Source organism: Corvus hawaiiensis, chromosome 1, assembly GCF_020740725.1.
Source record: "Corvus hawaiiensis isolate bCorHaw1 chromosome 1, bCorHaw1.pri.cur, whole genome shotgun sequence".
Taxonomy (NCBI): domain Eukaryota; kingdom Metazoa; phylum Chordata; class Aves; order Passeriformes; family Corvidae; genus Corvus; species Corvus hawaiiensis.
In genome coordinates, this window is record NC_063213.1 from 16926291 (window position 1) to 16946099 (window position 19809).

The window sequence follows — 19809 nt, forward strand, 5'->3', positions numbered from 1 at the left end:
ATTCCGAGTTGGGGACCATGGTGGAGTCGCCATCCTCGCTCCAGCCCCGAAGAGGCAGAGGGCCCGGAGGCCAGACGGGAAGAGCACGAAAACAACTGTTCCCATTCCCTTCACGACGTCGTTTCTGAAGGCAACCAAACCTCCGTTTTCCACCCAGCCGGGTGTCCGCGGGAGCACGGAGCCTTTCCCTGTCGCGGCTGCCTCTCCTCTGGCACCGGAGAGATTTCCAGCCCTGGCCTTGGAGGGAGGCAGGCGGGACCATACCAGGCCAGGATGTGGCTCTGCCGAGAGCGCTGGTCACGCAGGGCCCCCAGACTCCTTGCAGCCAGGCCCTGCGGCTCCCGCGCTCTGTTCAGCCGGGGGCATCTCTGCTTTCTGCGGGCATCTGCATGGTTACCAGGAGTGTCCCGCCATGAGACATCACAGAAATATCTCAATGCTTTAAAACACTGCCGTGGTGGGAAAGAAAAAGAAAACCAGTCTAGGCATCTCTTCTCGTGAAATTAGTCTGTTCTAGTTGCCGCATCACATTGGTTTGCACGTAGACAATAACTCCAGCTTTCCACGGCCAGAGGCTGCTGTGAGCCCTTCCCTGCCTTCCTCACTCATGCCCCAGCCCATGTCGGCTCTGGGTGTAATTCAGACACAACCAACCGTATCACTGCTTTGTGCATTTTTATTTACTTTACCGTTTTAATAATACATGACGAAGCGACTTTAAAACGGATTTCAAATTTTTAACAATTTATAGCAAATTTTACATTGTAGCACATTTTAATCTGGTGCACAGCTTTGTAACTAGTTACAGATCAGGAAGCAATGGTTATCTGTCTCTGGGGAAAAGGCCAAATGTGCGTGGGGAACAGACAAAACCCAGCCCCTGTGGCTGACTGCTGCCGCCAATTGTCACATTTAGGAGAGCTGAGGAATGGAGTAGGATCAGGCCTTTATGCTGGCATCGTGAAATTTGCCTTCTCTTGCTTTGCAGCTGGGAACATGCAATTATGAATCCTGAAAAGAAGCGCTGCAATTATCTGTGTGGTTTCTCTGAAATAAGGTCTTTTGAAAAAGGAATCAGGGGGATATTTGAACACCGTGGCTATTGCTTTTATTTTCATTTAATTTCTAGTGGAACTGATTAAGAATGATCATTACATTTCGGCAGCTATCAACCAGAGAGTGTATTTCTATTCCTTTCTTGGTACCCCAGAGATTAAGATTCCCAAAAGTCTAATACAAATGAGAACAAAGCAAACATGATTTAAAAGTTCATCACTTAGTCACAAAGCTCAGAGACAGAGGAGAGGGCTGGATGTACTTCCCATAAATGGACATCTCCAACATAAAGATTATACACACAATATTGACCTTTAAAACTGGCTACTAGGTTTACAGTAAAGTCAATAATGAAATAAACTGCCATAGTATGCTATCCAATTAATTGTATATGTTCATTTTAATTAGAGGGACACTTGCCACAAACAGGTTATCCCAAAATTTAGTCAGTGTAAACTAAAAGCAGAAATTCCCCCATGATGCTCTTGTAATTTTTTTTCCCTGCAAAACAATTTATTAGAAACAATAACTAAGGTTTTCTGAAGGTGCATATGGGTATTTGAAAGCTTAACTAGGGAACTATAAAGTAAATTATTATTTTGATTGGATGAGGCTGATAAAATGAAAAAAAAGAAATATGCACTGAGGAAAGGAAACTAGATTTAAGCTGTTTAATGTCTAATAATTTTAGGATGTAGCAGTGGTACACAAAAGAAAGCTGATTTTTGTATTAGGGAAGGATATGATATGTGACTGACAGTGTCCCTTTGCAATGGTGTTGGGCTGTAAACCACAGTAATTCGTATTCACATGAACACACACGTAAACTTGAAACATTGAAGATTAAAAAAAAAAAAAGGAAACACATGGTATAAAATGATTAAAAAAAATTACGCTAATAAAAGCCAAATGGCAGCAGGAACAGCAGCAGCAGCTAGAATGGCTAGATAAGGCGCCGGCGCTGTGAGGTCTTCCGCAGCAGTCGTCTGTAGTCATAGGGATTATCTTCGGCTTTACTCTCTTCCAGGGGTCTTTCTGCAACCCTCGACCTAGGGATTAAGCACAGAAGTGTTTTAGAAATTAAAGTCAAAACATTTACCTTGGCAAACATTCCTAATCGACTGCTTAACCTCCACCCTTGTGGGGGGAAAATAAAAGGAGAAAGAAAAAAAGTCAGCTAACTTTGCTAGGCCTCTTCCTGTGCTGCACAAAACAGGCACCTCGGAACAAACACATTATGTGCTAGAAGCAGATGAACACAGAAGAACAACATGTTCTTCTATGAAGGAGACATAATAAAAGGACATAAAAACATTGAGAGGATGGGGATGCTTTGCAGTAGCATTTGCCTGATGGTTACTGCACCAGATTTTTAGTAGGCATAAATTAGTTTGCTCTGTATTTAACCTGCCTGTGGAGCTCCCTGTAAGTGTCCATCTCATTTTATTTTATTTTCAGATGGCAAGATGCATTTTGGATGTCACCTCTGACAGGCTGGAATGGTGGTGATGTGGCATCAGCTGTTACCATGAAGCAAGATTAAAAATAAAAGACAGTTATTTAAAAAGTAAATTACTCTGAAATAATTACAAAAATCTGCAGTGTTCTACACTAAAGGTGCTCCCACCACTGGTCCTACACCAATGTTGAAGGTAAACTGCCAAATAAAAAATACTCAGTGCTTCACTTCTGTAATTGAAATGGCTGTATAGTCTTTATATCCTTGTGACCCTATTCAAGAGATACTGAAGTGCAGAAATGTTTACTAATTGCATCCATCTGCCCTCTGAGGTAACTGTTAATTTAAAAGTTACACATATTTTGCTTCACTATGGCTACTTAGGCTGCAATCAGAGCAGCATATAGTAAAGGGTGAGAAATTCCTTTTAGTAAACTCAGTAGCAAGGCTTTCATTCACCTACACCAGATTCAGGGTGACAGATTTGGTGTAACTAAACACCTTAGAAATGCAACATTTTCTAATGGTTGTAAACTGTATGGTAATTCCCTGATATTATTACTTTTAATTACACATCTTCACAACGCTTTCCTGAAACTAATTTAGATCCTATGTGAAAAAAAGCCAGAAATGAAATACTTAACGGGCACAAAACATTCTACATTCTAAATGTTCTACAAACATTTTCTCTGTTACTACAGATATATTTTCAAATTCAGCCGTCATCCCAGGCTTAGTGTTTCCCTTAAGACTTTGACCTAGATAGTTTTCCAAGCTTTTCTTATATTTAGGAACATGTAAGAAGATACAATTATATTATTACAGATACGTGTTTGCATGTGCTGTGTGTGTGGGTGCATTGGCAAGAGTGGGAATATGAATTTGCTTAGCCTGGCAGCAGTCACCCTCTATGAAGTCTACGTGGGAAGACAGGAAGTCGAGTGAACCATCCCTTTAGGGTTTTTCTCCTTACTGTCCACCTTGGTGAGGTGCACTCAGGCTACAGACACCTGTCCTGCTACAGGACAGCAGGAGAAGGAGGCAGTCCAGCTGGAGTCTTACCTGCAGAAAACATGCAGAAAGTCTGGCACATGTCCACCCTATTTAAAACCTAACTAATCAGAAATACAGTTTTTAGATTCTGCTTCAGTTTAATTTTATGTTAGATCAGAGATGCAGAATGTCTGTCCATCTGGCCCTTGGGAAACCAAAAACTAGCAGGTAGGCTAAACACCAATCACACTGGCATTTATCCCTCCTGCATGGGGAATGTTTCAGATATTCCCATTTTAAGACGGGAAATTTTCAGCTATATGTTTTACAAGTTGATTTGGTAAAATTCCATGGATAAATTATGTGCAATTTGAAAGTGCATTTCTTTTCTTTTTATTAGTCTTTTGAATATCTCAACAAGGATATACAGTATTTATTTTTTCCTATTATTATTTTGTATGAATTACCGCTCGGTAGCTCTTAAAATGGAAGTCCTGCGCTCAATTGGGTGTCTCTTCCTTCTTGTGGTAGTACTGCTGTCCTTGGAGGTGGAGTCAGTGGAGGAAATTTCTTGGTAGTAGATATCTAAATCTAGCACTTTGCTCAGACTGTCAATAAATAAGAACACTAAGTTAAATGGTTAACTTGTCAATATTATTTTCAACATACAAACTCAAGGCAACCAAATACCATTATTAGTTCTGTTTATGTGGTGAGGATCTAAGGAAAAACATATATAGGCACCAAAAAATCAGTCTCTGAAGTGTGACTACTGTATAATGTAGATATTGAGAATTTTGAAATGCTAAATATTTTTATATATTCATAAAGGAGACACAGATGACTGAAATTGTTTGGGTTTGCCACTAGACTCAGTGGAGAGGCATTTTTATGGTGTAATTAATCTGGCCTATTTTAGATACCTCTTTGAGCAAGAAACGAATAATTTTCCTAAAGATGACTATTTTTTTCTCTGAGTATAAGAAGAGAGTCTAAAGCAACTGGTTCTGATACGGGTGTCAGTAATGCAGATATCTCTTATTTTGTTAGGTGAATGCTATCCTGAGTATTATACATACAGAAAAAATCAATCCCAACATCTAGTTTAGAATGGCTAAGGAAAGAAATAATATCCTAAAAAGAAACTGAACAGAGAAATTCAGAATTCAATCTTCACATTGTTAGAAACCAGAAGTAATTAATTGATTTCACTTGCTATTTTCCACTAATATGGAGTCATCACATGAAAGAAGATGCAGTCAGGGAACTGGTTAACTAGATTTAAGATAAGTGAAACCTAACTGAGGCCAATGAGAGAAAACACTAGATTTTGGTGTAAACACTAGATTTTTTGTTACAGGCTTTTCTTCCCCTAGACTAGAGCAAATAGGTGTGAAATTTTTTTAGGATCCAAATGACAGGAGAAAAAAAGCTGAAAGAGACCAAACATGGGGGACAACGACATAAGGTCAGTCCTTTAAGCTGCAGAATAATCAAGTGCAATTTAAACTGTGGTTGAATGAAGCTCAATGCTGTGAGCACATTTTATATAGATGTAATGCCATGCAACATCCTTTAAGATACAAATTTTAGCTATGGAGTTTGTATTCTGCAGCCCTAGCCAAGGATAGTGCAGAGTCCATTCATCTGTCATCTATGAGCAGGCTGCCATTGCACACATGGTACCACAGCAGTGCCACTGAGGGGGCAGCAAAAAAGCCTCAGTATAGAAACACAAATAAAATAAAGCTTTGATGTATGTCAGGAGCTGTGAACCAGGTCTGCAGCATACGTAAGGATCTAAGATACAGAAAGGCAGAATATATCTATTGCTTCCTTTTTCTCTGCAGAGATCCATCAAAATAGGTTAGTTACACTGTGAAGAAACCACTTCTGGTTCAAATTCCAAGGGCTACTCTTCTTTAGCTGTTATTATTAGTCTTTGTTTTAATTTTTTATTATCTATTTCCAAACACTCATATATTTTTAGAAGAAAATTTTGACAATCTTTGTATTTTTGCTAACAAAAAAGAACTGGTTGCCCATTTGCTTTGACTAGAATTTTAAGCACCTTCAATTATTTTCTGTGTCAGAACTATCTTTGATATGGACCTTATCTTAACTTATTATAATGCTTGTGTTACCATGGTAAACGGCCATGTTTTAGGAGAACTGAATGACTGAATTCTATAATGGATTTTAGTCAATGAAAATTGCATATTTTAACTTTGTATACATGTCTCCTTGTGAATCACCAAATTACCATTCTTTTTTCAATGCTTTATTCTCCTGGTTGAAGTACAGCTAAAAACTGTTCTAGAGTACTGGAATGACAATAGTGAGATAATGAAGAAAATTACCTTTCTTTTCTTGGTTTCCGTTTTTCATCTTGTATTGATTTCTAAGAAAATACAAAGTAATTAAAAATACGAAAAGGAAAGCTTATGCAAACATACAGTTCATCAGTGTTAGGTAGGAAGGAGAATGGTATATATTTTTCATTAGAAGAAATTCTAGAGAATGAGCAAGTGTGCCAGAAAAATCTCTTTTAAGAACCTTTGAGACGGAGAATGAGATCAGCATCGCTGCTCCCAAATTTGTTGCCATACTGGAAAAAAAACCAAAAACCCAAAGTAATGATGATCAGAACAGAAAAAGAAGATCTAAAACTTTCAAATAGCTATAGCTGTTTTAATGAAGTTGACAACACTATCTCACTGAGGCAAATTTACTGTGATGCCATGAGAATTTCCATGAATAGAAGCAATGCAGTGGAAGGAGGCATAATCCTATTCTCATTAATGCCAATGTAGGATTCACACAGGTTTAGTAGAATAAAAATGGACAAAGGCCCCATTTAAAAACAGTATACTAGGTGGCAAAAGAACATTTAGGATACAAGATTTCTAAAAATGCACAGGAGAGAAGATTCATAGGGAATGTGAGTAATTTCTTATCTCTAATAGAGTTCTATCCCTACAGCCAAAACAATGCTATGCTGCAGCATCACACTTCAAAGGCATTATTTTTAAGTACTGATGGTCTTAATAGTGTTTCTTGCAAATGAGTGAAAACTTATTAGAATTCGTCACTGTAAAGTCACCAAGAATGAGAAATCCTGATGGACTTCAGTATGCAGGCAAATGAACATGACACATAATTCCAAAATGATAGGCTGATTTAAAGAAATATACCCCAAAATAAAATTCTACTGCTTCATATGAACAATGGGCTATTGTCAGGCTTCGTTTATACCTGTATACCCTTCAGGTCATTTGATATGCAAGGAGACAAGTGAGAATGTAAGGTGTCTAATTAATGTCTGTAGCATAATGTGAGAGAAATATCTGATTTTGCAGAAGATAGAGAAAATTTTTTAAAAATGCACGGATATTGTGTTTCTTCACTTTCCTATGATCTGGGCTTGATAATAATCTGTGAATGCCTGAAGGTCACAGAGATTTTTAATAAGGTAGAAAATCCGTAATAGCTGGGAAAGCTGACTGCCCTCTAAAGCTGACTGCCGTCTAAAGTTAGAGCTTCATGACTTACTCAAGGTCTAAGAATTTAAGAACTAGTAAGTCGCCTTTCTAAGCTCCAGTATAGATATTTACATTGAACCTTTCCCTGACCAGTGAATTCCATGTCAGGAAGACAGGCTTCTCTTTTTCACACCTTCTTGAAAATACAACTAATTGAAGGTAATATTGATTAATATCTTGAAAATCTGCTGCTGAAAAATTGATTAAAAATTTCCTGGCATTACTGCAGTTTTTGTTTGCACTGATGTCATGGCTGTTTTCTGATACGGAGCTGGCCATGTAACAAATTAGCTCTCAGAAAATACCACGTTCCTGACTATAGTCTTAGCTTTCTAAACAGGCATTTACCTCAGAATTACCCTTCTCCTCAGAAATTTCCTAATACAAATTCTGTATCATGCCTTTCATTTCAGTCCTTTATCTCACCAATCCTGCTTTCACAAAACAAATTTTATTCTTACATGCAAATTTATTTCTAAGAATGTAATTTCTTTTCAGAATATCACAGTTCCAAAGCTGTGTTATTTCAAAGTCCCAGAATAAAACATAGCTGTATTTGTCTTTTTTTGGTATGCCAGACACAACTGTCCCTACAGGCCCTGGTGACACCTTCTGTTGAAAGGAGAAGCAATTGCTATGGTTAGTTTATTAGCTGGGTTCTCACTGGCTGTTAAAATAGGTCACTAAGATACAGGCACCTCAAGCAAATCAGTTTAATTGCTTTTTTTGTTGGGAGTGCTTTCTGAGCTGCTTTTACATTTTCACTCTTTCTGCTTACTTTCTTGCCTTTTTTTCCTATATTTAAGGGCACTGAAGTCAAGAGGGGAAAGCAGCACTCGGTATCTGAACTTGGACCAAAGGATATATATAGAGACACTCAAATCCATTAGTCTCCTGAGCAGTTGGTATTTGCCAATGCTTCATAATCACAATCTGACACATTTGTAAAGGAAGTTACAGTGTGCATACTAATACAGCTTATTTTAGTATTTGCTCTCTCTGCAAGATCAAGCACTAATTTAGAGGCTCAAAATAGCTCCAAACAAACCTGTGACTCTCCTGGTTCTCTCCTGTGACTTACAAAGAAACTATGGAGAGAGAGCACTTGATTTGGGTATTGAAAATGCAAACGCTGCTTATGCATAATATGAAAATACGTATGTTTAGGTACAAAAGTAAATACTGGTCTGACATAGCTGCCCAGTCTGGGTAATTCTGTACTCCAATTTCAAGTCTCGTTTGAAATGTGACATTTGTGGCATGCCTCCTTTCAGCAGGACACAGGTTTTATATTGCATTAGAAAAGAATAATGGGAATTGGGCAATTAGAAAGATAGGTTGGCGGGAATTATCTGACAGTTTTAGCCCACAAAAGCTTCCTAAACTCACATGTATTAGAGTGTAGTAGGTGGAGTCTTCTGGATTATTTAATGTCTTGGGCTTCCGTGGCCTTCTGGGGGGCCTCTGCATTGGGCGAGAGTCTTCTACTTTGGCCACAACTGTAAAAAAGCAGAAGATAGAAACACTTATTTCTTCACAGAATGGGAAGCTTTTGGAAAAACAGGAGAGAATTTCACCAAAGAGAGAAAAAATTCCACATAGCCACTTTTACTGCTTGCAATAACTCAAGAAAGCAACCGGTCTGGACATTTTCATCAGCAGAGAATGGGTTTATTCTTCTGAGTCCTGACTGTCCACAGGGACAAATGCCACATAATGAATGCTAGGCTGGAACAGCCCAAAGGTCTGCCTGGCACAGGCCTCTCCTGAAAAGGGCTGATGCTTCATATTCAGAAAAGGGCTCTGAAGGGTAATGGCTACTGTGAGGCCACTGCCTCATAACAGGGACCTGTGCGGCAGGGGTGATGTTTTTTCAGACTCAAGTCAATCTTTAAGGTGCTGAATGAGGGAACTAGCATTAGGCCTCTGTTTCAGAGGTTGTCCTCTACACTATCATAGTGAAGATTTTCCTCCAGGTCTCCTGCTGAGGCTTTTCATCTCAAGCCAAATCACGTACCACTGGGCAACACAGCATGACCATGTCCATCGCATCCAGTGTAGTCTATGTTAGCATACTTGAATTCTGGTCTCTATTTCTACAAAAGCTTTCTGCCAACATGTGAAAAATGCCTTCACTCTAATAGAAATGAAATCAAGATTTTAACACAAAATGGCAGTCTCCCAGTTCAGAGTTAGACACTGACTTGTAGATTACATTGGCTGGCACATAGAGAAGTAGAAAAATATCTTGGGTATTTGCTTGTTAAAAATCTATATGCAGTTCTGACAGTGCTAGGATACAGGGCTGCTTGGGTTCATATACGCTGTATGTCACAGAGACAACACAGAGCGCAGGGTTCCTAATGCCTTGGAAGACCACAGAATTGACCCTGGAGGGACAAGGGACCACAAACGTACAGCCTGGTGAGCCTGGTCTCCTTCCCTTCAGCTTCAGCTATAGGAAAAGTTAATGGGGTGACAGCAATTCCTTTATGATGAAGGAGAAGCAGGTTGCACAGAGCAGAACACCAACGATAGAAATGGGTCATAGGGACACATACAGAGTAGTGAATGAAGTCACAGCACAGTGAACTAAGTGTCTAAGGTATTTTGCATTATCCAGTGAGGTTTGATCTTGCCCTTGTCCCATCGCAGATACACTAAGGACAGCCCATGAGAAAAAAACATCTCCCTATTCATAAATTAATATAGTGTGAGGTTGGAATGGGGATCTAGATCCCAGTGAATTACTAAAGTGTGTTTTGCTGATATAATCCACTTTCACACGAAGTGACTTTTACACCATTTTCTTCCCCTATGACCATCACAAGCCCTTTCACATTATAAAAATAAAAACTCTCCCATGTACAGCAGACATCTTTTTAATTAAGAAGGTAGCATAATCATTTAAAATGAGAAACGATCAGTGATACATCAGTGTTGACTCCTGCAAAATTAGCTGTTTAAGTTTTTTGTTATGTGTGATAAATAAAGGCTTGTAAAGGTCATGGGTATATAGAGGAGCCAGAATGAATAATGTTAATTTAAATTGTAGTTGGATAATGATTACATTTATTGTTTTAGTTCCTTATCTGAAATGCAGACTGCTTCTTCTGTAATAAATAAACAAGTATCTTTTTAACATTTTGCACTTGAGAGAACAATGGTGTTTTTCTAAGCCAGGTTACAGCCACGTTTAATTCATGTGAAAAAATGAATTTTAGATGCAATAAATTCATTTCAGTTACCTGTATTAAATATAAGTGACATTCCTTGATTTCAATAGGCTTGACTGTGCTCTTAATGTGGGCTGTTGCTACCTTGCTGCATTTCAAATGGGCCACCTGGAGTTATCTGACCTTCCATTTGTGAGAGAGAAAAGGCATATCTTCCCTATTTTATTTTTAAACACAACAAGAGTCCAAAGTGGAAACACTACTGTCTTGGGGTGACTTTATGATGTATGCCCTATCGCTGCTCTATGCCCAGAAATTAATTTTGTGCCTTTCTGTGTCTTTAAACTGAGCCCGAGAGGGGGGAGAGGAAAAAACTGAGCGAACTTTTCAAAGCAGTTGTTTAAGGACACAGATATACACAGACTCCTCTGCTTCTGCAGCAGCAAGAGTGGAGGAAGCGCCCTGCTTGCTTTCCAGCCAGCTTTCGGCTCCTTTTCTCCAGAGGGAGATGGAGAGTTGAACTTTGTTTTCCTGGGACTTTGGTTTTTCCCTTCTTCTCTTCTGGACTGTTTCAAAATCAGAACACATCGGGGGAATTTTCCACCAAGGCCCCGGAGGTGGGCCCGCACCGACCCAGCTCCGAGGAGGAGGGGAGAGACCACACCTACAGAAGGACTCTGGAATTTTCCCAGGTTTCTCTCCACAGTGAGAGGTTTTATTATTTAGCATTATTACCCTTTTCCTGTGTGTTTTTTAAATAAATAGTTTTTATCTCTTTCACTTTCCTCCGAGGAAAATTTATTTTTTCCTGAACCTGTAGGGGAAGGATGGTTGTAACCTGCCTTCTATAAGAGGATATTTTCCTCCAAATTTGTCCAAACCAGCACAACTACCTTAAAAAAAAATCCTTAAAATTCAGTGCTGTTGAATAGAAACACCTAACACCCTGTCTGTAGGATATTTTCAAAAAATTTGTCAAAGATCATGAAAATCTGAAAAAAGAAATGAAGCCAATTTGGGGGCTCTAGGAAAATCCCAATGAAAAGGTTCTCATAATGCCTAAAGATTTTTTACTGTCCCCTAAGAATTCACCACTGTGTATGCTGTTACATTATTTAATTCATCAGTGTCAAACAGATAAAGCATTATTGTATTCTAGATTACAATTATTCCAACTGAAATGACTTGTATACTTCTTGTGTGCTCTGCAAAGACTGCTTTTTACATTCAAAAAATACCATTTTGACAATGATAAAGGTTTCAGTTAAAAAAAAAGCTTTTCAGCTCAGCTCTTGTGTTGTACATATGTATAAGCTGTGCAAAAGAATTGAGGGGACAAATACCATGTTGGGGCAGGCAGCCTTCTAAGCTTGGACCTCCACTGTTCCTTTTAAAAATTAAATATAGGGCTGAAAATGCATTTCTGAGTTTTGCCTCCAAATTACACAGTAAGGTTTTGCTTTCTTTGTTTCACCAGAAAGTGAAGCTGTGATTTCCTTTTACACTTAGATTTGTGTTCACTGCTACCAAAATTCAGCAGATGTGGTAGTTATTTGTATTGGATAATACAAAGTAAAATTTGCTTTTTTATTAGTTTCTGATAAATATGGAAATCATTTACTTAGTAAAATTTAAGGTTGGGGGTGCAAATTAAATACACAAGTCTGGTAAATGGTGAGTTTGATGGGCTTGTTTTCCAGATGGCCTATACCTTTCTGCAGGAGGCAGTGAAGCAGAAGGGAGGAGTGAAATAATTAATTTATTAACAGGGCAATTACGTTGCTTCTGTATTCCATGACAAAGAAAAGGTTTTTATTGAAGTCCAATCTCTCCATAGTGAAGTATCTTGTAGCTTATTTTTCCTTAAGACTTCAAGTGTGTCTAGCAAGATCTGTGCTTTACATGTAAAAGGAAAACTGATGTTTCCCTTCTAACAGTCGTTTAAATAGGTATTTTACAACAGTGGTACAAAACCCATTCACACCGTAGCTGTCGAAGCGCTTCAGAAGTGCCAGGTTGGCACTATCATCCCTATCCTCCTAGAAGGGTAAATAAGATGCACAAAGACACATCGAGACTTGCTTAAGGTTACATCACAGCTAATCATTAGCAGAGCTAAGGAGCTGAATGGAGGACTGTGCTGAGACTTTCATCTCTGCCGCCAGCCCACACCCTGCTATTGTACCTGCCTGAAGAGGTGCTGTCAGTGCTGGGACACACCTTAGGAGCAACATGTAGGAGAAACTGGAAACTTTGATGCAACACAGACATTGCTTTTTAAAGGGTTTACCAGGAGGAAGACAGATTGAATAACAGGTTGGAATAGGGGGATTTTCCTCCTCAGACTTCCCAAGTGTATCCAGTCAGTACTTGGTTAGTCAAAAAAAAAAAAAAAAAAAAGAGGTTGCTCCAGTGATGATAATAAACATTAAAGTTGTTCTCCATGAGAATAAATGAAATACAGAGTTAAAGGTCAGGAAAGGCATGTGAACAGTGCGGCTGCCAGATAACATTCAAGAAGGTTTAGTAAATCCAAGAAAAATTCTTTATTCCTACCAGTATCTCAGCTAGTTCATTTAGCACTACCACAAAGGTTCCTACTAAGTTGCATACACCCTCAATTCTACAACATATGAATACTTTCATACTCAGGCTTCACTGAAAGCTCCAAATATGCTGAAATGTTTATACAATATTTATATGTATCCTGGACACCACCACAAACTACAGGAACTGAGGAGAGCTGCATGTGCTTGAAACGTTCAAGGATGAGCAAGAAATGTTCGAATAAACATGAATCAGTATCAACAGCCCTTTAAGTTGAACTGTGTCTGCACATTCTGACATACAATGATGAGCTTGCAAGACAGCAGTCTTGAGGAATCAACATTCGTGGAGGCTAATGTAAACTAACTATGACTTACAACAGATTTTGTACTGAAGACTGGAGAAATAGTGTGGTTACAGCTGTGATAAACATCTAAGGGACAAAAGGTCTCTATTTATTAAGCCACCTGAAGAAACAGACAAAGCCATCTTCAGGTCATTTAAATGAAATGTTACATGTTTGATTTAGAGCTGTTCCACATCTTATGGAGACAGAAGTATAAAGCTGGGCTCAGAATTAAGCAGGAAGGAAAAAAAGAGGAAAAGCAATAATTGTATAGGTTTTGTAGAGGCAGTTGAAAATAATCAGAAGAAATGGAAATATAGCAACTGGAATTCCAGGATTTGATAATAAGAAGCGAATGGGTACTACTGCTTACAACATTTATGTGCATACCTTTTTACTGTTCTAATTGTACACAGCACGAGGATGTAACTACTCAAGTTTGGAATTTGCGCAGAGAAAAGCACTGCTCTTCAACATTCTGATTAGTAACTTTTAAGTATTTTTAATTCATGGGATGTTTAACACAGCCAGATTTGGAAATTACTGCTGATGGCTGCAAATTCTTAGCAATCTGGAAAAAAATAGAGGGATTACTCTGGCACAGACCTACAAGTTGAAACTGCAAGAGACTGAGAACTTTCCGATTGTGTACAGCAGAGTAAGTCCCATGGCCCCACTGAGGGAAGCAGTTTCAGTCTCTGGATGACACTAATACAGAATCACAGAATCATAAACATTGGAAAAGACCTCTAAGATCATCAAGTCTAGCCTTGACCACCTTGCCAGTTAGACCATGGCATGAAGTGCCATGTCCAGCTGTTTCCTGAACACCTCTAAGGATGGTGACTCCACCACTTCCCTGAGAAGTCCATTCCAATGCTTAACAACCCTTTTGGTGAAGAAATTCCTCCTGATATCCAGCCTGAACCTCCCCTGGTGCAGCTTGAGGCCATGTCCTCTCGTCCTGTCACTGGTTGCGTGGGAGAAGAGGCCAACCCCCACCTGGCTGCACCCTCCTTTCAGGCAGTTATAGAGAGTGATAAGGTCACCCCTGAGCCTCCTCTTCTCCAGACTAAACATCCCCAGGTGCCTCAGCTGCTCCTCATTGGACTTGTGCTCCAGACCCTTCACCTTCAGAGCTTTGTTGCCCTTCCCTGGACTCACTCCAGCACCTCTCATTTCTCAAGTCTGGTCACTTGAGAAATGACTGCTTTTTAAGAGAGGATATTTAAGGAAAATGGCTGTACTTCACTTCCATGACCTCCCATATCTTATGCTCTGCCATGAATCTGAGCAACTCCCAACACAGATCTTCCACATCCTGGCTGTATGGTGCCCAAAGGGCCACTCTTTTAGCCAAAAACCACCAGCCAGCAGTGCTTGACTACCCTGTTTTTCTCCAGTCCCACCCCCCAGTGCTCCCTGGCTGACCACTCACTTGCAAAGAAGAAAGTCTGTCTGGTGCATACTGCTCTGCTCACCCAGTGCTATACAGGCTCCCTTTTCCTTGCAAAGCCTGCCCATTAAATTCCCATAAATAGTGCTTTGACAGCCTACAGCAGGAGGAATCCTGGATGAAAACCTTGCTTGTCTCATTGCCTCATTTAGCTGAAAAGGTCCTCAGCTGCACTGGGGTTCCTCATACTACGTAAATTTCATTCTAAATATAGAAAATTCTCTTACTGAGATTTTGTACTTGAACTGTCATGTAATAAGTAGAAGGATGAGCACTATGATTCATCTGGAAAAAAAAGAAAAAATATTTGCTCCCATAATGGTCAGGCTTTGACCTCTAAAAACTTGACAGCAGCCATTTGTGCATCTGCTCTGACACCACAGCAACCCAAGGCTCACTAGCAGTCAAAGGTGCAGTTCTGGGGTGAAGCCATTACATTTGGCTGAAAGCATGTAAGCAAGCAAATGTAACCTACTCAGAGATTCTAGGCACAGGGAATTTTGTTTATTTCCCGAACCTTGTGCAGCTTGCTTTATGCATTTTATAAATATGAAGAAACTCATTTAAGAACAACTTAACCTTGTGGATTTAAGATCAATTTAACCTTTTGTTCAGATGTTCTTTGAACAGCAAGCTTTGCATTTTTGTTAAAAACAAACAAACAAAAATATGAACATTTGTCACAGTATGCCATCAGCTGTCCCTTAGTTCCTCCCCTTCTGTGGGTAGTAATGCAGTAAAATATTTTATCAGAGGAAGTGGTAAGTTTTCTTATTGCACAATGGCCACCTAGTCATAGACAAAGGCAGCCAAGCTCTCCTATCTAGCTATAAAATACAATTCACATGCTACAGCTGTAAAACAACATATAAAACTAGTGAAGCTGATGAAAAAGTGTAAATAAATGTAAATGACCAAAGTAATTACAAATAGGTAAATACCACATGATTAAAAGAACACCTAAAGCTCAACAATCCCTGCCTTCATAAGAGTAGGACAGGAAAAGCAGCCATAGAGGGAAAGCTGCAGCAAAAGCACATCCTTCTGTAAATGTGTGTGTATAAATTGTACTGTAACACATAAAGTAGGCAGGAAGACAGGAAGGTTCCTCCCTGTTAATAAGGCAGTGGATCACCATGTCAACCTGCTTCCCTTTAGCACGACCATCTGCAGTACCTTACCTCAAATATTTGGGGGTCTTGTAGTTATTTTACTATATTGCATACAGGAAGAAGTACAATGTCCAGAATGTTGGTAACTCTTGTGTTTTAGAGAGTACAACTTAAATGAACTGAACGCAGGCATATTGTTACTTAAATATTCTCTACACCTAGTTAGATCGTGCTTGCTGTAATAGACATCTACTTAAGACAATGCAGCTTTGTGATAAAGCCGGTTTCCAACTGGCTTAAAGGCAAACTGTGGAATTACTGCAGTATATTGCCTTCACTATCTGGTACATTGGTCATAGCCAGAAAAGTAAGAGTTTTCCTGCCATGTGAATTACATTCAAGTGTAGAAAAAGAACGTTCACATTCCACAGCAAGAAAGGTTTTTCAGTGGACAGGTTAGCATACTTCACCACTGGAAAGCTTCTGCACTGTGACACTGCAGGGTTTTACAGCACCGTGACATTTTCAGAGATAAAGGGAAGTGAAGTGGCTGACTGGTCACCCCTTTAGGCAGGGTTGGATGCACGGGTGACAAACCCTGGCAAGCTTTTGTCTCCTGTAAAGCTACTTAAATTAATAGCAGTGTGAAGGGTAGACTTCACTGTACTTTGCACATAGCAAGAACATACTGGTTCATTTTCACCTGGTTCACTCGTGCAAGTGATGAGATCTTTAACCGATAAAACAGGGATTTGTATATTCCTTTTCCCTCTATCTACCTCTTTTCTCTAGCTTCTGTTGGAAAATGTGTTAGAACCAAGAGTTATTTTCCAAAGCATTCATTTTTAATTTCTCAGGTTTATCTTGTCAAAAAATCTGCAGTATTTAATAGAGAACTCAGTACAAACCCATTAATGACAATCACAAACCTTGCTCTGTCTTTACCGAAAGATCATGGCACTTAGTTTTCCACTTCCCATTTCTTTTCTCTTGCAGACTTTGGTCTTGGAAACAGGCTGATCACAGATCACCTACCAGCAGCCAGTTTACACTTAGAGGTGTAAACACCAAGCCCTCATTTTTAGCATCTTGCCCATTTGAGAGGACTCCAAAGCAGGATTGAAGTCCTTTTAAGATCTTTTCAATGTAGTCATAGGAACAGAAAGAAATTTCATCATGCGTGACAACTGAATCCACAATGTTATAATGAAAATAGCACAGCTAGCTCTGGGCAGTGAGAGACAGTCCTAGATCTTATCCCAGCTCATCCCCAGAGGCAGTGCAGTGGGCTCGCACGAGCCCTGCCACACAAACGGAGACACAGCCTGCTACATCTGCCCTCATCTTCCTCCGCGTCCGAAACCCAGGACATGAGCTGAGGAAATTCCCTGTTAGATCTATTCCAACAGAAGAGGCTTGAGCAGCTCAATCAGTTCTTTGTGGTCCTTTTGGTGGGGCACAGGCCTTAAGGATCTGCATGTTCAAAATCCCATGTCCTCTTTATTCTCCCAGTACTCTTTGCGACTGCCACCCAAGCTGTTCCAAGCATGCTTGAATTTTGGGAACCTTCACTGCCCATGTTAACTGGAATATAAATAACTCTGGAGGGTATTTCTAGAGATCATGCCCTCTTAAAGTGTGTGAGTTAAATGGATGCCAAATATTAATAAAACTTTGCTTGCAATTTTAAGGACATACCCACCAACGTGGGCAGAAGTTACAGGTTTTGAATAACCTAAGTTGCACCTGTGGATAGCTAAAAATTGACTCAGCATATATGTGATAAACTTTAGTAAATTGTTTGACATATTACCTAAAAAACAGTTTTGTTTTTAAAGCACAGTCCCATATCCTACCAATAGCACAGTTGAATGACATGAGTTAAAAAGAGCCGATATGGAATTTTTACTAAATAAAAGTATTCCTAGACATTCTGTGTCTAGGTCTCACAAAGATTCATTCAGTAATCCTAAGCAGCACTGAAACAAAACACCAAGAAAAATGGTAACTACATAAATCCCAACCAGGCTTGGATATTTCTTTGGAAACTGTGTTCCAGCCATGTACTGATATGGGGCTTAGTACAAAAATACACAGCTTGAGTAATATGAGCAGCTGGAGTTAACTCATCTACCAGTTCCCTGGCCTTTAAAACATGACGAGGAGTAGCTTCTTGTCCATCCTGTTTACGATGAAAATTCTGCTAACAGTTAGGTTAAACATTACCTGACTGACAAACATGAGAAGAAAGCCGGCCATTAGCTTGCTTATCTTTGGACATCATCACGGGTCTCAGCTGATGGGACAATATCATTTCATTCAGTTTTTGCTGCAATGCTAAGTAATCTTCAGATAATTTTGATATCTGAAAAAGACATTTTTACGTTATTCTAGAAATACAGATACATGTTCCAAGGTAATTAAAGGTAAAAGAGTGGACTAGAGAATTAATTTAAAAGGTATTGCTCCACCTACTGCAGTGTACACCCCTACCACATTTACCTCCTCATCTCCTGAAAAAAATGAAGATAGGAAAAAAAAGAGCCACAGGAAACTCCACACTGCAGTCCAGTCCTACAGCTACTTCTTATTGGTTCACATGTGTGAGCAGATGGTGCCTTGCTGATGCAAGATTGCTTCTACACCTGTAGGCATACTTCTCTGCACATGTGCAAGTCTCTGACATTGGCACAGCAACCTTAGCTTCATTTACAGGGACATTTCACAAGTTTACTGAATTAGGGACCTTGATGGGTAAACAAACATTTCAACAAAGGCAAAGCTTCTGCATTTAACATAAATCAGATTAATACTATTTTTGCCAGTACTCTTTGTCTTTTCCTCCTTTCTGAAAATGCTATTTTCTCTTGCAAACCAAAATAGGCATTTTTATGGAAAACGCATTACAAAATCTCCATCTTAGTTTAGAGAGCAAAACCTTGGTGCCATCGAAGTCAGTTAAATAATTTTGCCATTCTGTCACTGCTCAGAGTATTATGGTCAACATACATTGCTTACAAGCTTCTTACCTGTCGTGAAAAGGCTGCCAAATCACAAGCCTCTTGCTCTGGGTCTCCCTTCAGTGTCTTAGAGTCTTCGACCTCTGTACGGATGCTTTCCCTACCTTTCGTTGATTGGGGATTGTTATTTTGAACGTGTATTGCTTCTGTTGGCTCCTTTACTGTTTTCTCTTGACTTTTGCAAGGTAGTTTTCCTTCTTTTCTGAGTTGTCCCCTCCTTCTGTAACCCCGGTAATTGCTCTGAATTACCACTGCTGCCTTCTCTTTGTCTTCTGAACCTTGTTTTTCTGCCTCAGCTTGCTTCCATGAGCCTCTTCTTAGTGACTCTTTTCTTGTGATTCCTTTACCTCCTGTAGGCATCCCTGCTTCACGCTTTAGGTGGTTTCTTTCCACATCCCTGTCAGCCCTGGGCTGGACCACAGTAGATTCTTGATTTTCCCAGTCTGCACTGAGTATGTCTTGATTATCTTGCTCTTGCTGGGGTCTAGATTCAGCTGAGATTTTGACAGAAGATTTTCTGGGTAACTCTTCCAAAGAGTCCTGTTCTTCACCTTCACTAATCTCTTCTACTGCCGGGTTCTGCTTCACAGAAGGCGCCTCTCCTTCAGCAGATGTTTGCTGTGGCTCCTCTACATTCCCTGTGACACTGTACCCAGAGCACTTGCTGTCAGTGACAGCATCAGCTTCATCTTGAGTCTCCTCGCCTACCACTTCTTCCACTGTATCACTTTGAGCTGGCTGCAGCTGTGCTTCAAGGAATTCCACAGCAGATAATTCGTCTTCTGTTACGGCACCTGCTTCTTCTTCTGTTCTAGGGAGGGCACTCTTCACTTCAGTTGGACTTTCCTCAGGATCTTGAGGTTCTTCAACATTTTCCTTCTTGCTAATGGATGCTGCATTTTCAATTTCTTGCTTTCTAAGTGATTCCCTGAATGGAACAGAGTTTTGGGCAAAAATTACAGCTGAAGAAGATGCAGAAGAGAGACAATTTTACAACTACCTTTGGTGGTCTTTGTGTACTAACTGGCAATTTGATACATTGCAACATGCGAAAGATTTAGTGCCTATAGCTTGAATGAAAGGTAGCAATTTCTGTTGTTAT

General features: G+C 39.7%; 1 protein-coding gene across 7 annotated transcripts in view; it reads right to left on the reverse strand.

Annotated features, from left to right (window-relative positions):
* Positions 1 to 658: 658 nt before the first annotated feature.
* Positions 659 to 19809, reverse strand: part of MYO3A (myosin IIIA) — a 123747-nt gene continuing 104596 nt past the window's right edge. For all 7 annotated transcript variants that reach the window (XM_048294719.1, XM_048294683.1, XM_048294737.1 and 4 more), the window contains 6 exons: positions 18717 to 19635; positions 17914 to 18052; positions 8440 to 8549; positions 5869 to 5909; positions 3976 to 4116; positions 659 to 2105 (listed from right to left, as the gene is read on the reverse strand). In XM_048294719.1, the coding sequence (XP_048150676.1) occupies positions 2000 to 2105; positions 3976 to 4116; positions 5869 to 5909; positions 8440 to 8549; positions 17914 to 18052; positions 18717 to 19635 (1456 nt within the window). In that variant the 3' untranslated portion in view covers positions 659 to 1999. The remainder of the gene's footprint in view (positions 2106 to 3975; positions 4117 to 5868; positions 5910 to 8439; positions 8550 to 17913; positions 18053 to 18716; positions 19636 to 19809) is intronic.